The sequence below is a fragment of the Cupressus sempervirens genome, chromosome 6 (assembly GCF_028749045.1).
Source record: "Cupressus sempervirens isolate cs-2001-9-10 chromosome 6, ASM2874904v1, whole genome shotgun sequence".
Taxonomy (NCBI): domain Eukaryota; kingdom Viridiplantae; phylum Streptophyta; class Pinopsida; order Cupressales; family Cupressaceae; genus Cupressus; species Cupressus sempervirens.
This window is the reverse complement of record NC_143123.1, coordinates 88620616-88646703: the sequence shown is the minus strand read 5'-3', so window position 1 is coordinate 88646703 and position 26088 is coordinate 88620616. Positions and strand designations below refer to the sequence as shown.

The 26088-nt window shown below is 35.3% G+C and overlaps 1 protein-coding gene across 5 annotated transcripts in view; it reads left to right on the top strand.

Annotated features, from left to right (window-relative positions):
- Positions 1 to 26088, top strand: part of EDD1 (glycine-tRNA ligase) — a 426585-nt gene that overhangs the window by 122902 nt on the left and 277595 nt on the right. For all 5 annotated transcript variants that reach the window (XM_089786876.1, XM_089786879.1, XM_089786878.1 and 2 more), the window contains one exon: positions 25975 to 26046. In XM_089786876.1, the coding sequence (XP_089643002.1) occupies positions 25975 to 26046 (72 nt within the window). The remainder of the gene's footprint in view (positions 1 to 25974; positions 26047 to 26088) is intronic.

The following is a 26088-nucleotide window of genomic DNA, read 5'->3' as shown; positions in this document are numbered from 1 at the left end:
TAGAAGAGCAATGTTTTGAGGGTGGTTGATTGTGAGGGGCAAATCAAAGATTCACAGTTAATTTAGTCCATTAAGTCCATAGAGCTGGTGGGTCCATAGAGATGGTGGGTCATGAGAATGTGGTCTAATGGTTAGTCCATAGAGATGGTGGGTTATAGACATCTTCCAAACATGTTGCATTTATATGAGAAAACCTAAGCATACTCATGGTAGGTTCAGTGAAATTCAATGCATATTACACACCAGCACACTAATTGTCATCCAAGATCAGTAACTTGATCTTTTGGGCCCTCTTGAATTTGACTGCGTCCAAGCACCCCAATGATTGCTAATAACCATTTGGCACAATGTCTCTCCAACCTTCAAAAGTTGGCTCGTAATTATTGAATGAGATGCAAATCGGGTCTCAACAACGTAGAATCATGTTAATAACACATAAAATTATTGAATTTTTCTATAGATTTGAACAGTACATAAATAATATTATTTAAATTAATTAAATTTACCTTAAACAATTTTAATCAAGAATGTGGTCTAATTCATTATGAACAATGCAAAAAATTGTAGGGCTGTAGATGCTTTGGTTGAGCAAAGATATGAGCACATTTTTTGGACAACATGCAACATACACTCCCTTAACTTCTTGACGCAAGCAATTAGGACTCAAATAGAGTGGGTAAAGAAACATAACAATAGGGTGAGGAGGTCCAAATGTTTGTGATAAAGCACCAGACTTCACGAGCGATTTTTAGAATTTTATCAAGATTAAAATTGTTGAAGGAAAATTTAATTAATTTAAATAATATTATTTATGTCATGTTCAAATCTATAAACAATTACAATAATTTTAATGTGTTATTAACATGATCCTAGGGTCCTAAGACCTGATTTGCATCTCATTCAATTATTACAAGCCAATTTTTGAAGGTTGGAGAGACCTTGTGCCAGATGGTTATTAGTAGTCAAATTTAGGAGGGCCCAAAAGATGAAGTCATTGATCTTGGATGATGATTGGTGTGTTGGTGTGTAATATGTATTGAATTTCACCGAGCCCATCATGAGTATGCTTAGGTTTTCTGATATAGATGCACCATGCTTAGGTGATGTCTATGATGACATGGATACGATGATAGAGAAAATAAGTGTTATTAGAAAAAAATGAGGATTTACATGGAGAAATCTTTTTCAAAAGGGTGGAATCAATCATTCTTCATTGTTGGAACGAGATTACCACACTAATGCACCTCGCCTATGCAATATCTTGGAAGTAGTTTAGCAATGATATACTTTCGTTTCTAAAGAGATTTACCAATATGGAGATTCTAAAGTTGCTAATGGATTTAGAAGGTATTCAGTAGACTCTTCCAAGGTCCATAAGCAGAGGAAAATGCTAGGAGACAATTTTGCTTCTTCATCTCAGGAAGAAATAATATTCCTTGTTATGTTAATGATAGATTCAAAATGGATGAGAGTACATTATCGTACCTCCATGGTCAAGATTTTTTTTTACCTCCAACCTCTTGCAAATAAGATCCTCTCCCAAATAAATTTTTTTTTGTTTTTTATTTTACTATTTATATCGTATAATTTAGTCCATAACATTCTTTAATTTATTTTGCATTTTTTATTTTTACATTTTGTTGGTTTTCTCTCCAATTTCAACAAGTTGCAAGTTATTTTTCTGTTGAATGGAATTGAAGTACATACTTCTTTATCCATTTGGTAATGCGTTACCAATTAGCTGCAAGAAGAGAAACACACTTGGTTTAAATTCATTCCAATTTGCGTCTTTAATCACGTAAGGATCCCCAATAGAAGGATGGGGCAGCAAAGCTTTGAGATGTAGCTCCTCAATGTATCAGCTTGGATGCAACCAATGAAGATCTTGCTAGTCACTATGGATGATGATGATGACATACCTACATATAGAGCATCTAGTACAAGTACCACTGTTTTGGGTTCACATGATCTTGAACTCGCAGTAGCTGAATAATGCAATATATAGTGATTTTTAATAATCATTTTGATGATGTATGTGAAGGAACTCTAAAATTTTGACAAAATTTAGAGTCCCAAATACCATGCCAAAGGGAGAATCCTCAGATCTTACCCACTACTTATATTCAAACAATATGCTTCAAAACAACTAAAAGTCATGATAAGGGGAATGCGGAAAAGGAAGTTGGTTCATTTATGCATGCATTCTGCACTATACAGAAGTATCCTATATCAATTGATGAGGATATTGCCATCAATGTCTAAGATATAATGAAAGGTATGTTAGCAAGTTTAATGATAAGGTATTTATAAATAGGAATGCTATATAAATGATTGACCAATGTGAAATCAGAGAAGATAAAGTCTATTGTAATAACCACCCCTCTTTTGTTTTTGAGGAGATTTGCAAACTACTAAGTATTATCAATCAGAGTGTTATTTTCAACATGGCATTTTGTCAAACACTTAGCAACATACAACAATAAATATGCAAAGTCTAGAACCTCCGTATTTGTTGATAAAATATTGATATTGCAATAGAAATGTTTACATACAATTGCCTTATATGCTGCAACAAATATTTAGACTGGTATTTAACAATTACAATGCATAAAATGAATAGTATGATGGACAGAGCTTGGAAGTAGTGATCTGCAAATGAAATGACAACGTCCCAACTTTTAATTGGCAAGAGTGGGCAAGAAAATTCATTGCAACACTGTTCATGCATTGTAGAAGCACTATTCATGACACTGTAGCAATTTCACTATTCACACACACTGTAGCAAAACAATGTTCACGCGCACTGTAGCAAAAGCACTATTCACGTGCACTATAGCAAAATCACTATTCATGGGCACTGTAGCAAGAACACTATTCACGTGCATTGTAGCAAAAGACTATTCATGGCTGCATAACCTGAACTTTAGAGCTCTTGAATCATGTGTAAAATCACCAATAGATCCCACTGTGTTTCCTGAATGAAAACACCCGATAATCCTCGTGACTGTGTCTTTCAACAACGAAGAGAATGCTAGCAAAGAGGGGTTTCGTCTTCCAAGCTCAACAGTTAGATTTCCCAAAAATCCAATAGCATAATAATAATATCATCTAAGCATACCCTAACTCATTCTAGCCAAGAAAATATAAAGTCCTCCGAGAAGTTGACTTCATTTGCATAAGCAATGTGGGATAAATGAGAAACATCTCTGTAAAACAACTTTATAATAAAGTGACTTAATTAATAAGTCTTTTATTTAATTATCACTTTATAATAAGTAAATTAACTTTGGCATTAAAATATATAAGAGTCGAACTCAGAATACCATGTATGCTAGCTTGTCGGAAAGAGTTCAACCAAATCCACCAATCCGAACACTGCAAATTTCCATATCACTTGACTCCCACTGACTTACTAAAAATAGTAACTCCTGAAAATACTGCCAAATGAGCTCCCTAATCACTTCATTAGCCTACGAAAGCTCTTGTCATAGGCTAATCTATTGATCTTGATGGTCACATTAAGTAGGGGACGTTACAACCCGACCCCCTTGAAATTGCTTGTCCTCAAGCAATCTCAGTTCTTGATGTTGCAATACCTACTCTTTTTCCCATGTAGCATCCTCCTCTGGCAGGTTTCTCCATGTAACCAAGTATTCCTTAACTACTCTGTTCCTAAGAGTTCTCTCTCTGGTATCCAGAATAGCTTTAGGGACCAACACAAGCTTACCCTTCTGATCCAATAGTGGCAAATCTACAAAAGGCACAATTCGTTGACCAATGGCTTTCTTATGTTTCGACACATGAAACACATTATGTACTCGATTGCCGTTCGGAAGTTCAATCTCATAGGCGACCGCACCCACTTTGCGAATCACTCTCTAGGGTCCATAAAACCTAGGCTTCAGCTTCTTGGCTCCGCTCTTCTTGAGCGATGACTGTCTATATGGCTCTAGCCTCAAGTAAATCATATCCCGAACTTCAAAGCTGCATTCTATCCGATGCTGATCAGCATACAATTTCTACTGATTCTGGGTCTACTGTATATTCTCCTTGAGCACCCTAAAAATATCCTGACTATCTTGCAAGAAGTCTTTGGCTTTGGGCACTCTACTATCCCCCCAAACCAGATCCATGATGCTAGGTGCTTCATAACCATACAGTGCCATGAATGGAGTCATCTTGATAGACATATGATAAGTGGTGTTATAACAATACTCTCCCATATGTAGCCATTTGACCCAAGCTCTCTGTTGTGTAGTCACATAGTTCCTTAGATATCCTTCCACCCATTTATTCACAATCTCTGTCTACCCATCTGTTTGGGGATGATAGCTAGTGCTAGGTGTAAGATCTGTGGCACACAACCCAAACAATTCCTACCAAGAGGCACTCATAAATTTACTATCCCGATCACGGACAATGAAACTAGGTAGCCCATGTAACCTGAATATCTCTATGAAGAAAAGATCTGCCACTTGTGCTGCTGTGTAAGTGGAAGAAATAGCAAAAAATGAGCGAACTTTGTTAATCTGTCTACCACCACATAAATACAATCTCTTCCTTGCACTCGTGGTAAACCAGTGATGAAGTCCATAGAAATACTTTCCCATTTCCTATCTGGAATGGGCAATGACTGTAACAACCCTGCAGGATATGTGTGCTCTCCCTTATTCAGTTGACAAACTGCACTCTCCCTAACATGCTTCTGAACATCATCCTTGAGCCCTTTCCATGTGAACCGCTTACGGATCTTCCTATAGGTCTTAAAGACCCTTGGATGTCTAGCTGTAGGTACATCATGGAATGCCTTTAGTATTACCTCCCTAAACTGTGATGAAGGAATCGAATATATACTACCCTGGAACTTGATCAATCCATCCATCACCACATAACGATCATCCTGTATGGTGCCTGCAATCACTCCAGAAGCCCAAGTGTCCCTTGCATACTCTACTGTAATCTTATTTCTCCAATCTCCTGTAATCTTGGCTAGAGCACAAATATGAGGTCTCCTGGATAAAGCATCTGCCACTACATTCTTCTTACCTTTGACAAACTCAATGTCAAAGTCATAAGCCTGCAACTTCGTAATCCACTTCTGTTGTCTATCATTTAAACAATGTTGGCTCATGAAGTATTTGATGCTGTTGTGATTAGTCTTGATAACAAAACGCCCACCTACCAAATATGATCGGAATTTGGCCAATGCATGCATTATGGCCAACATTTCCCTGTCATAGATAGAATAACTCCTCTCAATTCCTCAGAGCTTCCTACTCTCGAATGCAATGGGGTGCTTGTCTTGCATTAAGACTACCCCAATCCCATCACCTGACGCATCACAATGAAGCTCAAATGGCTTCTTGAAGTCCGATAGAGCTAATACTGGACATGATGACATCACCTTCTTGAAATGATCGAAGCATCTTTGAGCTGCCTCTGTCCATACGAAGGCCCTTTCTTGATAAGGTTTGTCAAGGGTGCAATAGTCTATGAAAATCCCTTAACAAATCTCCTGTAAAACTGGCATAGACCAAAGAACCCCTTAAGTTGTGTGAGGTTCGTAAGAGTAGACCAATCAACAATAGCTCTAATCTTTTTGGGATCTACTCGAACTCCATCTGTGCTGATAATATACCCAAGGTATAGTAACTCAGTCAACCCAAACTCGCACTTAGATTCCTTGGCATATTGTGACTCTTTCTCCAAAATGGACAACACCATCTCAAGATGTTGTAAATGCTCCTTCCAAGTCTTACTAAAGACCAAAATGTCATCAAAGAAAATCAGGACAAATCTCCTAAGCTGCCCCCTGAATACTTGATTCATGCAACTCTGGAACATAGTAGGGGCATTGGTTAGCCCAAATGGCATAACTAGAAACTCAAAGTGGCCACAGTGACACCAAAAGGCTATCTTCTCAATGTTCACCCTCATCTTGATTTGATGATACCCTGACCGTAAATCAATCTTCGTAAAGAAGCATGCACTATGCAGTTCATCAATCAACCCGTCTATCCGTGGGATGAGATATTTGTTCTTAAAGGTCTTCTTATTTAGTGCCCTGTAATCGATGCACATGCGCATCGCCCCATCCTTCTTCTTTATCAATACTATTGCTGAAGCAAAGGGGCTCTTACTAGGCATGATATGCCCCATCTCTAACAAATCCTTAATTGCCTTCTCTATCTCATCCTTGTGTTTCTTAGGATGACTATAGGGAGTAACAATAACTGGTTTGGCTCCCTTCTTGAGGTCAATAACATGCTCTATCCCTTTGTCAGGAGGAACCCTGTGCGGAGTCTCGCCAAAAACTTTAGCATGCCTATCAAGTATCTCCTGGATATCTAGTGGATGACTCTTCACCTGTGGCTCCTGTGAGGCTGGCATAGTGAAACATTTTGCTGGCCACTCTACATCATCATGCCGAAACAGTCTCTGTATTCTCCTTAAGGGGATTACTCTGCAGCTCCCATCTAAAAGTCCTCTAAGTACAACAATTCTGCCCTCATGTTGGAACCTCATCTCTAATTTTGCTAGGTTGAGTGTGAACTCAACTAGCGAGGCCATCCATGTCATGCCAAGGATGACATCATAGTCTCCCATGTCTACTACATAGAACTCATCCTCCAATTCATAGCCATCTCCATACCTGATGTGAAGATTAGTTATATTCCCAATGCATAATAATTTGTCACCATTAGCTGCTATGACCCTAAACCCAACATGCTCCTCAATCTGTAAACCTCTCTTGGCTACGAATTGTGCATCTATGAAATTATGTGTAGTCCTAGTGTCAATAAGTGAGATCACTTTTTGTAATTGGATAGTACCCCTAACGTTAAATGTGATTACCTTCTGAGTCCTCGTTAGTCGTGCCAATGACTTCTCATCCTCAGGAATCCTGGTCTCCTCTATAGTGCTACCCTCGTCTGAATCAGAGTGCTGGTCCTCCCTCTCTGACTATGACTCCTCTGCTAAGAAATACTCCATTTGATTTGCCTTAGCCTTGAGAGGATACTTATGAGATAAGTCCCAAGGCTTTCTGCAATGAAAACATAGCTTCTTCCTCCTCAACTCATTCAGGTTGTCATTGTCCAACTTATTATCCCTTTTTGGTTGAGCATCCTTGTGAAAAGATTTTTCGTCCTTCTCCTTGACCTTCTTCATATGTGAATCCCTATGCTGAAATTTTCTCCTAAGAGAAGGTGCTAAGTCACAAGCCTTCTTAGTGGCCTCCTGTATTGTAGTTGGGTCATGCCTCTTGACCCAACCCCTCAAGGGATCTGAGAGCCCATCCATAAATAACACTACTAATCTCCTCTCTGAAATATCTGTAATCAACACAACTGACCTCTGGAATTCACTGATGTATGTCTAAAATGAATCCCATTGCATCAGCTGTGTCAACTCTTTAAACTCTAATTTGGGATCTTTGGTATCAAATCTCTCTATGAGTCTCTCAGTGAACTCCTCATGAGATGTGATCTGATTATGGCCAAGGGTTACCATGCCATGGTGCCACCACTCATGCGCTGGACCATCCAAATTAATAGCCCCATACTTGATAGCCTCCTGCTCAGGCATCAGATTCAGCTAGAAGTATGTATCTACCTTCTGCACCCAAGCTCGTGTAGTCATCTTTCCCGAAGCATCATAATAAGGTAAAGAAAGTTTTCCAACTTTCATTCTCAGGTCAAAGTTTTGATTCTTCCCTCCTGTTCTAGGTAGGTGTCTCATCCTCATGTCTATGAAATCTCTGAGGGAAATATCCGCTTGAAACTCTAGTCCACTAGCCTTCCAGCCCCTCCTAAATTGATCCTGTAACTCGGTAATCTGTGGTTCGTTTACTGGTTGAATCGGATCTCTGGGTGGAAAGGTGGGTAGAAGAGGTCTCAAACTCGCTTTCCAAGCTAGGTGTGCAACATGTCTAAAGTTATTAGCCTCATTCCCATTGTTGCCTCGGCCTCCATTATTATCATTGGCCCCATTTCCATTGTTTGCATCACTTGGATTAATATTGACGCCCATCTGTCTAGCCATAAGTTGCAACATCATATCCATTCGCTTATTCTGCTCCTATTGCATATGCTACTCCTCTTCTAAATTACCCAGTAACTGTCTGAACATTATCTCCTCCTGATCTGGACCGGTATTGCTACCTTCGCCTAGTCCTATATTCCTGTCATCTCGATCACCCATACTGCTATCTTGTTCAAAGAATATCTCCACTGTGTCTGTATGATTGGATTCTATGTCCACTTGCATGGATGAACTAGACTACTCGCTTTATGAGTTTGAATCTTTGGTCTTGCTTTGGTATGGCGGAAGTTAATGGCCTTTGTCGCATTGTCAAAGATACATTCTTAACCTGTTTTATTCTGATTTTAGTGTTTTGACATTTCATCAAACACTTTTCCTCTATTCGGCTGTTCCAAATTCCCTATAAGACCTCCACAGGATGGCAGGTTTTATAGCTCTGATACCACTGTAATAACCACCATTTTTTTGTTTTTGAGGAGACTTGCAAACTACTAAGTATTATCAATTAGAGTGTTATTTTCAACATGGCATTTTGTCAAACATAGCAACATACAACAATAAATATGCAAAGTCTAGAACCTCCATATTTGCTAATAAAATATTGATTTTGCAATAGAAATGTTTACATACAATTGCCTTATAGGTTGTAGCAAATATTTAGATATGTATTTAATATTTACAATGCCTAAAATGAAAAGTATGGTGGAAGGAACCTTGAAGTAGTGATCTACAGATGAAATGACAGCGTCCCAACTTTTAACTGGCAAGAGTGGGCAAGAAAACGCTATGCAACACTATTCAGGCATTGTAGGAGCACTATTCACGACACTGTAGCAATTTCACTATTCATGCACATTGTAGCAAAACACTGTTCAGGCATAATGTAGTAGAAGCACTATTCACATGCGCTATGCCAAATTTACTATTCACGGACACTATAGCAAAAACACTATTCACACGCACTGTAGCAAAACACCATTCATGGCTGCATAATTTGAATTTCAAAGCTCTTAAATCATGTGTAAAATCACCAATAAATCCCAGTGTGTTTCCTACATGAAAACACTCGATAATCCTCCTGACTGTGTCTTTCAGCAGCGAAGAGAATGTTAGGAAAGAGGGGTTTCGTCCTCCAAGCTCAAGAATTAGATTTCCCAAAAATCCAATAGCATAATAATAATATCATCCAAGCATACCCCAACTCATTCCAGCCAAGAAAATATAAAGTCCTCCAAGAAGTTGACTTCATTTGCATAAGCAATGTGGGATAAATGAGAAGCACCTTTTTAAAACAACTTTATAATAAAGTGACTTAATTAATAAGTCTTTTATTTAATTATCACTTTATAATAAAGTAAATTAACTTTGGCATTAAAATCATATGAGTCAAACTTAGAATACCATGTATGATAGCTCGTCAGAAGGAGCTCAACCAAATCCACCAAGCTGAACACTGCAAATTTCTATATCACTTGACTTCCACTGACTTACTAAAAATAGTAATTCCTGAAAATACTGCCAAATGAGCTCCCTAATCACTTCATTAGCCTATGGAAGCTCCTGTCATAGGCTAAGTTACTGACCTTGATGGTCACATTAACTAGGGGACATTACATCTATGACATGGAAGTCATGAATCCATTTTACAATGAAACTAATTCATTAGAGATGATGACAATAAAATGAGTACAGCTCTTATATTGGCAATCATGAGGCTTCAAGATACGAGACAGACGAATCAGTTCTTAATCTATTTACTAAATATATGAGTGGAATCAAGCGCAGGAGTAGATTCAGCAGGGCTTCTCAAGCAACAGAGTGTTGAAACAGAACACCAAATGAGATCCCTGTTTGAGCAAAAGAATATTTCACTAAAGCTAGAATGGGTAATATAACTGCTCTTCAAATTAGAGATCAATTTATTTTCTACAACCAAAGAAAAGGAGTGACTGAATCTAGAAGGACATAAAGTTTATGTTCAATGTGGGGCTGCTTGTCTTTCAAGCATTAATGTATCGGCTACAGCGATAACAGTAATATTAAGGTCAATTCTCCACTGGAGGTCTTCAAGACAAAATGCACGCTTATGAGCATAAACAAATGCATCTCAATGGAAGATGATTGTAGGAGACCTGAAATAAACATGCTCACTCACCATTTACATGCCTACGTCAATTCCTTAATACTGAATATTTTGGTGGAAGATGTCAAACAATGAAATGAAAGAGTTAGAAAATAATGATACATGGAGGAAGAAAACTGTGATAACAGATTATAGATATGTGCCTAGTATCAAAATGAACGTGCATAGAAAATGAAAAGAACTTGTTTGAGATTGTATACAAACTATCGAAAGCATGGGGGAAGATGTTGAAATGAGATGACATCCTCTATTTTTGTATATGTCGCCTTTGGTGCATAAAAGTTGAAAAAGCAATAGGGAAACCAATGCAGCAATGATCAAAAATCAAATAAGCAGCATACAAGAGTTCTGCGTATTCCATAATAGAACAACATGATGTCTGAATCATATGATTTGTTTCAAAGGGATAAGATCTTGATGAAAGACCAAGTCAAACATGATCAATTGAATGATTAATCTGTCATAAAGAAAATGGTGGAGCAATAGCGACTATAAAGAACACATCAATAGCGAACTTGGTTCATGTAAATAGACGAAGGCAATAATGACAACAGTCTTCATGGAAAACGATGACCATCCATGTTAGAATGTTTGTAGCAAAAGAAACGAAGGATATCGACCAAGGAATTTTGACAAGGTCACCAGGAGACGGGGAGACTAGGAGGTCTACGGTATTGGTATGACAATTTTTCAAAAATAGGAGACGGGGGCACTTGGAGACAGCAAATTTGTTTTTAATAGTTTAAAGAGCCTAATACTAAATACAAAATAGTAATATTGTAAAACTAAAAGACTAAAGTGAATAATAATAGTAATGTCACATTAATATAGAGTCAAGTATTTCAAAACTCAAATAATCACATTACTGTATTTTACAGTCATACTTGTTTTCCAAATATTGCATATGATCATTATCATATTAGATTGATAATTGATGAGATTATCATTACATATTCAAATTTTAAATGCAACGAAGTATAGTTTGATGCTAAATTGCCAATATGAAAACAAAAATGAAGAAACTTAGTATAGTAAACAAAAACCAGAAATCTATCTAGTACTAGTATGTTGATGGTACTATCATCTACTCCACAAGGTTGTGATCATCTATCTCAAGGTGTTCAGCTATCATTCTCTCCAAAAAATTATTTAAATTGTCATTGGTCCTAATTTTTGCATTCAAAAATACTAAAATGAGGGCTAAAATACATAAAGTAATTTAATATTTTATTTTACATTTATTTTTATTAGGAGACTTTGGGGAGACCTCAATTTCTGGATTAGTACACTGGGAGACTTCGTCATGAAGCCTCCAACCTTTTTTGACGTCTCTGGAGACGCGAAAAGTCTTCGAGCAAATCTCTGTCTCCGAGATGTGACTTTGAGGGGGGAGACGGGTCTCCCCGTAGTCAAGAATTATGATGAACAAACACACAACACTACTACACAGAATGTTATTTGAAGCAACATCCACGTCACATAGAATGGAACACATAGGTCATTGGGGGTATCTATACGTTGTAAAATAATGAACAAATTGCCAAGTCACTGTTGTTTCCCAATGAAGCGACAACAATATTTTTTTATCAAATAGACCTGACAATTATTTTAAAAGGGTGCAATTATTTTCAAAGGGGCATGATTTTAGAATTTAAAAGTTCAATGATCTTGTATATTCAAAATATAAATAGAAGATGGTCTTTTGAGAAAAAAGAACACATTGACGAAGAAGAAAAGCATTCATATTCATTTGTATGGAGGGATAAAGAGTTTTAATATGGTTTTCAATAAAAAATAAAAATAAAAATAAAATATTTTAATGATTAATAAAAGCATTTTTTTGCTTTTTGTTTATTTAAAAGGCATGGATATTTAAATTGTAGTTGATTTGTCCTTTGTAATCATTTTAAAATTTTGTAACTCAATCATCCTAGATATAGTGAAATAATAAGTTGTTTCCATATCTATGCTCAGTTTGTCTTCCTACCTTAGGAGTTAAAGTGCAATCTGGACTAGTTTAAAATTGTGTATATATACTTGATTCTTCGCGTCTGGTTTGTTAAATTGTTTATAGTTTAAGTGCATAGAACTTTATAAAGTTGTACGTGATAATCTTGATTGTAGTTGATTTTGTTGCCCTAATACGCAAAGACATTGGTCTTTTGAATCATTGAAGTATTATTAGTGGATTTATATTTGAAGTTAGAAAATGTATATCTTCCTTCTTACAAGCATCAAATCCATTATTGACACATATTATACAAAACATTCATTCAATTCAAACATTCAACATCTAGTCTCATTTTGATCGAGTTTGAAGACCTTGCTAATTGGAGAACTCACAAAACTCAAATTTGCTATAGAAAAGCCTTGAACCAGGCACTCCATGTTTTAGGTGAAGGTTTACCCGCTTAGGTGTAGCAAAGCCTGAAGTGTAGGGGAATTGAAGCCATTCCTGTTCATTGGCCAGAATTGGTTGAGAAATCCTATCAGAGAACTGACAGGCTCTTGGATTTCAATCTGTGGTTTTGGGAACCAACAGGTATGTACTATGAACGACATTGAAGAATAAGGCAATTACAATTTTTTAATTGCAATGAGTTTCATTTGAATCGTTAACCAAGACATATATAATGTGACATATAACTTAATATTGAAAATTTGAACTATCAATTTGCATTTAATATTTATCTTCGGCAAGGGTTCTCAAATCCATTACCTGCAATGGAAACTTAGGCTTTTGATAAAGTATTTGAAGATTATAAAATATTGATTGAAATTTTGAACTTTGATTGTGTAATAACATTTTTGGAGGCAAATATCTTTTATTTGTGCAAATTATGAATACAAGGTATTTAAATATTTTATTTAAGGGCAATATTGAGTACCATTCTTCATATAATATATATTTTGGAACACACATTCCATACTTGTACTCAAGGAAAAAAAGTTGTAGTATTTTATTGGGTTCCGATACCCATACTTGCCCTAATATTTGAATCAATAACGTAGATAATGAACACAATGAACCCCTAATGATATGAATAATTTGAATTTCCTATGTTATATTAATTTTTGGCTACCTTTTCAAATCGCCATTCTCCAAAAAGGTCTTTCGTTGACTGCCATGGGAAATGTGTTCTAATGTCCAAGCCATTTCTTGGAAACATTGTGATATAGGTCATAGGAGTTGGGACATCCAAGTTAGAAGTCTTGTAAGGAATTTAACACGAACCTAATTCAATTTTCCTTCATAGAAGATATTTCCAAATCATTACAAGAGTGAGAAAATGGTTTAGGTAAAAAGGAAGTCTACTTGATCTAAAATTCAAATGCTACTTAAAAAAAATGGCTGCCACAATATTTCATTAATTTTCTAATGAATTTCAATGCATAGGCCGTGCCATTAATGTTATATCTATTCTTACCTCCTTAGAAAGAGCTATTTACTGTCTTGAATTAACTGGCCATATCAGCACAATGTAGCACTTCATTCAAACCGTTATCAAAGCTGATTGTATGATTATCAAATCTCTTGTTGAGAAGAAAGGAGGGTTGGGTTTAACTAGCATGTTGTTGAAGCATTAATTAGGTGCCTTACATCTATCCAAATGTTGGACATACATTTTTCCAAGGGTGATTCAATTGAAAAGGTTTAGTTGGCTATGGAGAAGAATAGCACACTAGCACTCATTTTGTTATATGCATGAGATTTTCTAAGTTTAGATTCTTTAGTTGTGAAGTTTTATTGATGACTGTTGAACATATTGTCTTTTATGCCAAAGGTGGCAAGATTGTTCTCATTAATGTGAAAGGAAATTGTTGTTCAAGATTTAGAGAAGTATTGTCATTAATATGGAGAGCATACTGTCAATGAAGGACAAGATCAAAGGCTACTAATCAACATACATGGTGATTAAGTATTCACATTTATGCAAGACAAATTTAAGTTTATGCTGGCACAAGTTTGAAGTTTAATTTTATTTCTTCATATGTTGGTCAACCAAACCTGTTTCCAAGACATATCCTATAATGCTGGCCGAATTCTTGTGGTTATGTAAGGCATATACTCTTTGCTAGCCAATTGCTCAGGCATGTGATGTCATGTAGAGCAAATATAAATAGAGATGAAATCACCCAATGAACATAACTAATAATATTAAAAAGAGCAGCATTGATATCACGAAGAGCAAATATGAGGAAGCAGTGGCAATTTTAATAGTAATCCCTAGGTAAAAAGAAAATAAAATTGCCATGTGGAGGGGTTGATGTCTAATAACGAGGGTAGCAACTGAATAAGATGCAGCAATTAGAAGGCAATGAACAACAATTCATTATTATGACGAACAGTTATTTGTTGAGAAGGAAGCAACAAATATTGGAGAATACAACAATTAATAGAAGACACGAGGTGTACAAAGGCTGCTGTTTTTACATAAGATAAAGACAGAAATTGGGATGATACTTATATATTAGTTAATGCATCAATTGGTGAGTATTATCCATTCATTAATAAAGGACAGTGACTATTTACTGTCAAAAGGCAGCAATCAAGAGACATGATCAGTCAAATGGATATCTCTTTTCAATGAGATGTGTTTCATGATTCATCAATGAGATTATAGATATCAAGAGATAAATGGAATAAGAAGAATGTGGAGATGAGTGTGAAATAGTATTGAAGGTCTATGTTGAAGAAGGTTGGAGTTAATTATGACATGATTTAGAGCAGTCATTGAGAACGGGAATACAATGAATAACCAGACCATTCAGGGAAGCCCTACGACAGGGAAATATTGAAGAATATTTCAGATTCATATTGAAATACGTGCACATTTTGTGAAGAGACATACATGGTGCATCATCTAAGAAAAGATTTGTTAGGTAATATGCAGGTTTAAGGAGAAAACTAGATGAAACAGATTGCATCCAACTTGTGAAAGAAACCTTATGTATATTAAGATTTTATGGAAAAATTGTGAGAGGTTGATGCCTCATTTTGGAGAGTTTTGTGGTTCATTGGGAATGAGATTGGTGCTTTGTACCAAAGATATTGTTGTTTTTTATAGAGTTGGTGCCTCGCACTGAAGTGATTGTTGTGTCCTACCAATTTGGTGCCCAATTGTTGGGATTGACGTTTATAGGTTGGTGCCTTCTAGTTGAGGGGACTGGTATCTCCTATGGGTTGGTGCCTACATAGTTTGTAAGACAAGTTTGTAGAAGCAGTATTTTTCCATGGCTTCCTTAGGGAAAGGATTCCACGTAAATTGTGTATTCTACTTCTGTTACTTAATTGTTAGACCTTATGATTGATAAGTTGAAAAAGTAAAGATTGTATTATATCGTGTCACCACCATTCTCACTAGATTTGTGTGGTCATCAATGAGAAGAATGAAGCCCCTTAGCTTATTTTTCCTATTTTTCATAGGCAAATAAGGTGGTAAAATTGAGAAATAATTAAATTAGCAAATTGAACTTATCAAAATGCAACTCTATCTTTCAGTTTTTTAGACTCTGACTTAAATTTTTTATTTGAAAAGGTTGATATAAGTTAATAAGGATGTTGCTAGATTTTTTAAAAGTGCTATATGTTCTGATTTAAAAAAGAAAGCTTTAATTTAAGTATCTCAGAAGGTTCTAATAAGTGATTTATAGTGTTGTTAAACCTAAGGTTCTAAAAGTGAGTAAAAAAGTAACAATATATTTCAGAATGTTGAGGAAATAATGAAGTAAAACTAAATACTATAATATTATATTCTTTCAAAAAAGTTATAAGAGAAGGATTATTTTAGAAAAAAGGGTTTCTCACTCATTTACTATGCTAAATTTCTAAGAATAAATGTGAGTTCTTTTTTGATTTGATAAAGAAAATCCTTTGGTATTGTTGGTTTTGAGGACAAAAACTCTCCTGGGTGTTTTAATGCCATTCGACATTGATATCGCTAGTGTGCTCTAGATGATAAAGATTTCTATATTTTTTGTTTGAAATTTTGGTTTGTACTTCTCAATGATTGTAACTAAATGATGATATTGTAATGTTGATTATAATTTTGTTCTTGGTGAGATTATTTTTATTGGCATGTTGTAGTATGAAATGAAGAGTGTTCTCACTCCTTAACTATATCATGGAATTAAATAAATGCTCAAAATCACATTAACTTGAAATGAAATGAAATAACTCGAACATATTTCATTCTTCATGTAAAAGTGTCTAATCTAGGTGTAAGTCGATGAAATATGGTTTACAAAAGTACGACTTAGGTTCTTATGTGTAATGACCCCATTTTTAGCAGGTTCCTACAATTGGCTTGGTCAGTTCGTCATTGCGACCGTCGTGAATTGACAATGGGATTTGAGGGTCTCAGTTGTGGAGTTATTAGACTTCCTTGTGGCCTATGGTGAGTTTTGGCTTCATTTGAGGGTTTTAGTAATTATATTAGGTCAAATTGTTGGTTCCAATGAGCTCAATTGAGTTAGAAGAGTTGAGTGATGCTCTCAATTTTTATTTCGAGCTTTTGATTTGGGCTCCAAGAATCTTGGAGGGAGCGTCTATATATCAAACATTTCAAGTTCCCCTTATATTTAATTATAATTTTCAATTTGTGAAGCAATAAATTTGCAAGTTGTTAATTGCAAAATCGATTAGAATTGGATATTTGGCATTATTAGTTGTGAGTTATTTACTCACATATTCCAGTATTTGATATACACCAAAACATTCATATATTTTGAAAAACACAAGATTGTAAGACATTTCAAAACAAAAATATTATTGTCCAACATTACAATAGTGTGAGCCAGTTGGGTTCATTACAATGGTATTAGAGCGGTTTCTTGCCATTCTGTGGGGTAGGAAATTCATTATTATTTCAAATCTTCTGTTGTCTTTGGAGTGACCAACAATCTTGTGTTTTTTGGGTATGGATAGACATAGGAGAACTCATAGTTCTAGAAGTTGATGGAGTAATAGTGAGAACATAAATGCCTTGAGGAAAAGTATGGAAAGAATTAAGCTTCATAAGAAGAGATTGGAAACAAGATTGTCGGATTTGGTGGCAAAATAATAGGGCAGCGAGATACATGCTTTCCATTTTTAGTAGACTGACATTGAGGATGCAAGGAAGGAGGCTTGAGTTCACCCCGACTGGCGTTCAGGATGCAGTGGAGCATGTGTTTAGTATGACAACAGCTAGTTCTATCTGTAGTCGTGATGATAGATTTTTCACATGGAGACATGTGGACGTGTTAGTTCCATTGGTGGACATAAACATGGAGCTTCAGCAGGTTGAGGATTCTAGAGTTGTTGCTGCTGTAGATAGAGCAGAGGCTATTGAGGCAATCATTATCGTTGATTTTTCGAACTCTGTTGAGGAGGGTATTGTTATTGGAGACTGTGACGAGAGTGTGAGCTGTTATTTATATGCCAGTTGTTGGAGTGTTGATTTATTGCAAAAGGCTGCAACTTCCTCAGGTGGGATTGATGCATGTATGGAGTCACCCAGCTATGATGTTAGTGATATGAGTGTTATTGTGGAGTCAATGGAGGTTGGTTTAGGCTCCGGCATTATGGATTCACAACACGACATTGAGTCATGTACGTAGGGCAGGTGATAGTAGTGGATGTTTAGTCACGAGTTGTGGATTCAGATAGTGGACACCCTTGATCATTTGTTTGGGGATGCTATGATTTGTTGGGAGTTTGATATTCCTTGCCAGAGGTTAGGTGATGACTCCAAGGGATTTTTTAATGGGTCCTAGGATCAATGTTTATGGGAACTTTTTATTGAGGGGAAGCTGAGACATGCAAGGAGTTTGATATTGTGAGGGCTTCCGCTTCTTCAAATGAGGAGTTGGTAGGGGTACCGAGTAAGTGTACCATGGTTATTGATGCGTGCGAGGACGAGAGTGTACATGAGCATTGAAGGAAGTTATCCTTTCCTATATAGGCTATGATTGGTGTCAATTATAGCTCAAGCTGGATCGTGTTCAACCTGCTGCAAATTGGCATTATATTAAACATTTCAGGTTCCCCTTAATATTTAATTGTAATTTCAATTTGTGAAGCAATAAATTTGCAAGTCATTAATTGAAAAATTGATTAGGATTTAATATTCGGCATTATGAGTTGAGTTATTTACTTGCATATTCCAGTATTTGATATACACCAAAACATTCATATATTCTGAAAAACACAAGATTGCAAGACATTTCCAAACAAAAACAATATTTTCCAGCACTACAATAGTGTGAGCCAGTTGGGTTCATTACATCATGCCATAACATCATCATTATAGAATAGTTTTCCACAAATCAAAGAGATGAGAACATGGTACAGTTGCTTTTCTAACTAGTCATGAAGCTTACACTTGCCTAAGATTCTTCATACTCGGAGAATACTAGACCTTGCACAAAGTGCCTAATAACTTAGATAAAACAGGGAGGATGGAACCCAATGCAACTTGATATATCTAGATGCATTTCTACCATGAGTATACAGTGTCCTGCTACTAGGATATGGCACAATATATAGTATTCTAGGAAAACATTCATTTATTTCAACGAGATTAGTTGGCTTTTGCCGAAGTACGTAAAGCCCTACATCTGTATGTGGATCCTAGAAAAAAGATATAACTGTTGTTCCATAACCAACATTTGTTTTGGAAGGCAAACCCAAACCACACATAGAAAGGTAATCTATTTTCTTTAATGTGGGCAATTCTGGTAAACATGCATATGCTTGATAAAATAACTCATTTTTTCATGCAAAATGATAAATACTTGATACTCAATGCACTATATTTATACTATTACATCATGCAAGATTGAATGTAAATGCACATTATTTTTAATAAAAATTTGAGATCTATGTGATTATTTATTTATATCAATCTTGCACTATAATTTATACTATTACATCATGCAAGATTTAAAGTAAATGCATATCATTTGTAATGAAAAAATGAGATCTATGTGATTATTTATTCATATCAAGCTGCTAATATGATATTTTATGCAACTGAATATGCTATATAAGTTCCGTATTTTTCTAATAATTTTCATGATGTATTTGTAGCAAGGGTATGTAAGTTTCAGTTACATAGCGAATGATGCAAGTATTTCTTAAATACGTACACACGTGTGTGTGTGTTACTTTAAACATCACAGTTTTATAGTGTAACATGAGCATTGAGGGACATCAGATGGGGAAAATAAGGGCTTCAATTTGGGGATGGTAAGGGGATGTGTTGTTCTTGTGTTCTCGTTTAACCATGAACAATGACTCTTATTGCCCTTTCAACAATAGACAATGTGTTCATCCCCACCGAGAACTCCTCTAAAGCACGTTTGCAATTGTGTATCTATTTCAATTTTGAAGAGAGGAAGATTTAATCTTCCTTATACCTATCAGTGACACCCCTTCACCATGGGTCACCACTCTTCACATGTGGCCCCACTAATTTAATAAATGTCAAATGTAATCATTATATATTCATTAATTATATAATTAAAATATATTTTACTATCACGATGAATATAATTAACACTTGGACCTAGAGGAGGTTCAAGGGATAAGCCCATAGGAAATTATAGGTAGAATTTTAATATATTTTATATTTTATAGTTAATTGTATCATATAATATAAACCTATATAAGTTGATAAGGTTGCGAGCAATTAATGACGACGAGATATGCAAGGAGATAATTGCAGATTTTTATAATGCACTATGTATGACGGGATCACTGTTATAAAGTATGTCTCATTTGATTTTAAACAGAGATTAAAATATAATTATGCATTTTATTCTATAGTAATTAAAATGTCAATAAAAAACTAAGTCCAATATATTTCATTATTATTTATAGTTTTATAAGAATACATAAATAATATAATGAAATTTAAAATTAATAAAAAATAATCTTTTAGAAGGAAGGAGAAGAAGAAAAAGCTAAATTTTCCTTTTTAATATTTTTAATTTTTCTTTTCGAAACATAAAAAATAAAATATCCTAATAAAAGAAGATAATACTAAAGGTATTCTTATTAGAAAACTTAGTTATAATAAAATATATATTTTTCATATTCTTTTTCTTTTTTTTTTGGTCAGTGATAATTTTTTTTATTGATATCATATAAACAAGATTACATTACAAAAAAGGTCCAAGCACTTTTATAGACCCACTATTCAAACTTAAATACTAAAATTACTAACATTAGAGCCTTATAAATTGGCTATACAAAGATTGCTAGACTTTACATCATATTAACCACTTCTTTTTACCGCCCTTTGTCTATGCTTAGCTGACATCATCATCTTGAACCCCACTTTGTCGTTGTAGAGGTGCAAAAAATCTTCATGTTTGGCCTTCCTGAAGCCACCTTCCTTTGGGTTGTTCCTCGACTTTCCCTCTGTCACACCTTAAGTCCATCCATTCCTTTGAGCCAAAAACTACCCATCTCTTGCCTTGGTCTACCATCTTCATCCCACATTTTTTTTTGATCAACAAAATAGGTTGGAAAAAAACCCAAAAACATTATATTTGCTATCTTCTCGAGCATCCTTACCATAAGCCAAAATTCACAAAAAAATTGTAAAAGCTTCACATGACAATGGGGAAATCAACTCTTACAATCAATCTTTGCCAACGAAGTCTTGCTGACCAATGATGGCAAGGATGCATTATAACAAATCCCCACACTCTTCTTCCTTGCCTTTCGTGGAAATACCAAATCCCTTCCACTAGCTTTTGCCATTCCACCATTATCTTTTCTTTGTAAGCTTCCCTATCCACAGCCAAGGGCCACGAAAGAAAACCAAACTTTCCCACCTCTTCTCCTTTTGCCTCATCTTCATAGCATTTGCTATAATCAAAACCATGCCCTGGCCATGCCCATTCCAAAATCAAATTCACACACACGATCAAATCCTTTGGAAACAGAGATTCCATAACCCATGTCACCTCTTCTTCGGTTGAATCCAGCTCCAAACCCTATGCCATTATCATCGCCACAATATCCACATTAATCTTCCAATGGTGAGCGAATTTTGGAACAACTTCCCTAGAGTTCTTTTAACACCATTTATCACTTCTGATGATGGACAAAGAAGCAATAGTTTGAGGCGTTGATCTTGCATTGGGCCGTATAGGGTTTTTTCTTGTTTTGTTGTTTTGAAAGTGGAGGTAGCCTCCATCCTTGCCCTTCCTTTTCGCTCTCCTTTAAAATGTTCAAAGCTTACTTTTTACAGAAATTTGCATTTACAAGCAAACCTTTCCTCTATAAAAAAGTTGATTTCCGCTTCATTCCATCAAACCGCACGCTTGAGCAATTAATACACATTAAATTGTCCTTACAAAAGCATGCCACCCCGCAATCGAAATAATTCTTCACATAAAACTAAAATTCACTATTATTCTAAAGCCACTCCACACAATGATTACTGTTGCCATCCTTTCTTCATCAAAATGTATTACCAAACTCAATTATCTCTAGGGAGCATTTATTTCAAAATTGTTTAAGAAATCTTCTTGCCAATGGTCACATAATTCAAACTGACAACCCCCTTCCTTTTAAAAATTTGCAGCCCATTTAGATAGCATATTTGCCTCACCATTTCCTACCCTAAAAACATGACTTACTTTAAAGTCCATCAAGATATCTAACTCCTTTTTAATGACAACCACATCATTTTCAAGATGCCACATTGGTATCTTATTTCTTCTAATTGCCTCAATCAATAATAACCATGGTTATGGGGAGACCCGTCTCCCCCCTAAAAGACACGCCTCAAAGACAGAGACACATCTCAAAGACTTTTGCGTCTCCAGAGACCTCAAAAAAGGTTGAAGACTTCATGATGAAGTATCTTGAAGTCTCTTAGTCTCCTAATCCAAAAAGTGAAGTTTCTTTGAAGACTCCTGATAAAAAATAAATGTAAAATATAGTATTAAATTATTTTATGTATTTTAGCCCTCATTTTGATGCTTTTTAATGCAAAATTGAGACCAATATATGAAAGGTCCCTCAACAAAATGGAATCAAATTGCACAGATAGTTCCGCCATCTCTCTCGTGTTGATCCTACATATATGGAAGCTCCCTCAGTGAAATGGGATCAAATTGCATATGATGGAGATGTTGTAGCCATGGTGGAAGAAGTTGTTGAACCAAATGGCCTTAATGAATTGCCCCCGGTTTTACTACCATCAGAGGAACCTGAGTAGGAGACTGATATTTTTGGAGAGCATGTTAGCTGAAGACCTGGAGATGGATGATCACAATTTTGTGGAGTAGATGGTAGTACCATCAACACACTAGTACTAGATAGATTTTTGGTTTTTGTTTACTATACTCAGTTTGTTAATTTTTGTTTGCATATTGACAATTTAGCATCAAACTCTATTTTTTTGAATAAAAATTTCAATATCTAGTACTAATGATAATCTTAGCGATTATCAATCTGATATGATGATGATCATATGCAATATTCGAAAAACAAGTACGACTATGAAATATAGTAATGTGATTATGCGAGTTTCGAAATATTTGACTCTATATTAATGTGACATTACTATTATTATTTACTTTAGTCTTTTAGTTTTGCTGTATTACTGTTTTGTATTTAGTATTAAACTCTTTAAACTATTAATAAAAATTGCTGTCTCCAAGTACCCCACCTCTTATTTTTGAACAATTGCCGTATCGGTACCAGTACTAGTATTGGAAACCTCCATGTCTCCTTGTCTCTTGGTGACCTTGCTAATAACGAATCTCCCTCCAAATGCACCTTTTGTCCTCTCATCTTCTTTGCACATTGAACTAACTAGAGAAGACCAATAGATAGCTTTTCTGTAAATAGGTTTGCCAATTTCCGTGAAGAGGTTTGGCGGCTTGGGAAAAGTTTTTTTTAATGTTTTTTTGAGTAGTTTTATAATGTTAGACAAGGTTTTCAGAATAAAAGTAGAAGGGCAAGCTTACAATTAAAAGCCTGTCAACTAATTATTATATGATCAATATAATTATATTACCCCAATAATTATATTATCAGTAAATTAATTATGATATCAAATATATAATTATATTATCATGACCTTTATGTTATCTATGTTGGCTTGAAGGAATCCAACTACACCATAGCTATAATTAACATTATTAAGACAATGACAGGGGGTGGGGGTGCGGGTAGGTGGGTGCTATAATATACTATAGATATTGTACTTGAAGTGCTAGTTATGCAATGATGTATAACAATAGAAGAACTAATAATACCAAATAGTTGAACATAGAAAAATTGCAATATGGTAACATGCCCAATACATAATTGAGAATACAATACACTATACATGAACAACTTTGAATATTGACTACCAATTACCGTTTAAAAATCAAATTATTTGGTTGTCCTCGAGATTGTTGAGGGACACCTGGTCATCCCCTGTTGTCTTTAGGAGATCGTTAAAGGGTGTGCTCAAAGGTCTTACAAAGCAAGTTGACACTTTTCAAGATGGTACAGAAAGTAACTAAATACAAATGCTCAAAAGTGAAAGCATATAGAGTGGAAGATAAATGTGGTCAAAAACTTAAAATCTCTTGAATCATGGCATCTAGCTTTAGTCAAAGATTCCAAAATGAAGCAATGAGCAATGAGCACGTAGTTGTTATGATGTTCTAGCTACCTTCTAGGATACCATTGCAATGCAATATAAGCTACCGACAGAGTAGTTTAAAGTTGAACACTAGATGAAATACTCACCAAGTCAACACTTACTAGCTGAGCTTTCCTGTAAAAAATGCATGAGTTTTACTTCTTAAGATTTGGTGGAAATTGACTGATTTCTTTGCAAAAACTCAGCGAGTTTGTGGAAAAAACCTGTTTCCCTAGACCCCCTCAATTGATGGGTTTTCCTCATATCTAACATCTTGTGCAGCTTTCCACTGCTGCCCCTGAACCTGTTGGGTCTCCAATCCCAAATCCCTACTAGTTGGGATCTCTTGTCATGGTAGAAGTTTTATTACGATGAGGAGGTTTGGGACAAGAGAGCAAATGGAGAACTTAGACAACTAATTTTATCACTATCACAATATCATTGGTTAGTGATGAAATATCATACTATCAGTATCAAAGATTTGAATGTGGTTATTATGAATTTAAAACTTCCCCCCAGTTTCCACTAGAGCAGGGAAGAGGAAGATGTAAAATGTTGTAATATGCAAGTTATGAGTTATGATTATGTTCAAAGGGAATCATCTTAAGTTCATAATAGTTATCAACTAACTATTATATCAGGATTCCACACGAGGATGCTATTTTGTATTCATTTTGCATTCAAATCAACTAAATTTAATAGAAAACACTTTTGTATTCATTGGATAAATCTTGTCATTGAATTTTGCAAAAAGAGCTAAAAGAAGTGTTAATTAAAGCTCTTTTTTTTTTAAGTTACTGAGTTTTTGGGCTTGGCAACTGTTTGTAGAGTCTAAGTTTTCCAACTGCGGTTTGAATCCTCTCAGAGCAGACAATATAGGATCTCCGTCATATTACTCTTCTTATAATGCTGTCTTGCCATTATTATATAATTTTGGTACCATGTATCTAGTGCAGTGAATAACAAATCGGCGATATGAATATTTTGGTGATTGTAAATTTAAAGATTCCTAATTTCAACATTTTTATGTTTGTCACTCCTGAACTTAATTTCTTGTACATGTATCATAGAAAGATATAATATATCCCAATGTTTGCATATTTCAAATTCAGAGTTCTTTGTATTGGAAAGGAGTAGGGTATAAATTGTTGTAAAGAAGGCACCCAAAAGGCATTCGATGATGTGGAAGCAGAATACAGAGGGATAGTCATGGTGGAAGATGGAAAATGACAGATGTTTGGATCAAGAAGCATATTATTTGAAGCCAGTTTTCTTATTGCATAGAAAGAGAAAGTGACCACGAAGTCATGAGTAGGGCTTACTTAAGCCATTGAAAGGTTTCTTACTGATCCAGATGTTGCAAAGAAAACCATAGAGCAACTTGGGTGGCTTGCAGAAGCAGAGATGGGTTGTTTGGAACTCATTTGGGCAAGGATGATAGGGTGTTTGCTGATGGAGATGAATGATGGCAATCCTATCAAGCAAGTATTCTTGAAGTACAACCTTTAGCAGTTTGAGTTTTAGTTCAGCAAGTGGAGAGGAACTGAACTGTTTTTTCTCGTGTACGATCAAATAAAGATAACATTTTGATATTTGGAAACCTGGAGAATCTTGTTTATTTTCACTGAAATTTGTGATTAACCACAACCATGTTTGTGAAAGATGCATGCATTTAGAATAAGCAGTTTCCTCATGTTCAAGAAGACTCTTCAGATGAACATAATTTTGTTTGTTTGAGATGAATTTGAGGGTCAATCTAGTGATGATGACATCAAGGATAATACTCTGAAAGATTTGGAGATACTGATGTTGTTAAGTCTTAACCCGCAGGGAAGTTCAAGCATTTGATCTATCACTTTTTTGACAATTGCTTAATTTTTTTGTTTTCATTTGACATGGTTATGAAAATTCTCATTTAAATCGTTTTATAATGGGTACTTGATTGAAGTTTACTAATTTACCTGTCTGATTTCTTAACAACTAATTTGCTACAAATCTTATCCTGCATGAAATTTACTGTCAAGAGTTTGATTTAAACCGTGATTAATCAATTAATAAAAGGACACTCTCTTTGTTTCAAGAGGCTTTTATATTCAAGCAATGAAAAACAATCTTGATAGGCTTACATTAATTTACCTGGTGTAGGTTCTAGCTGAAGATATTCCTGTTATTTTATCAGGACTGTCATTTCCAAAGTCAATGCAGTGGAATACTAAGGTAAGTGCTTGTAGTGAAACTGTGGTTGACTGTTATTTTTGA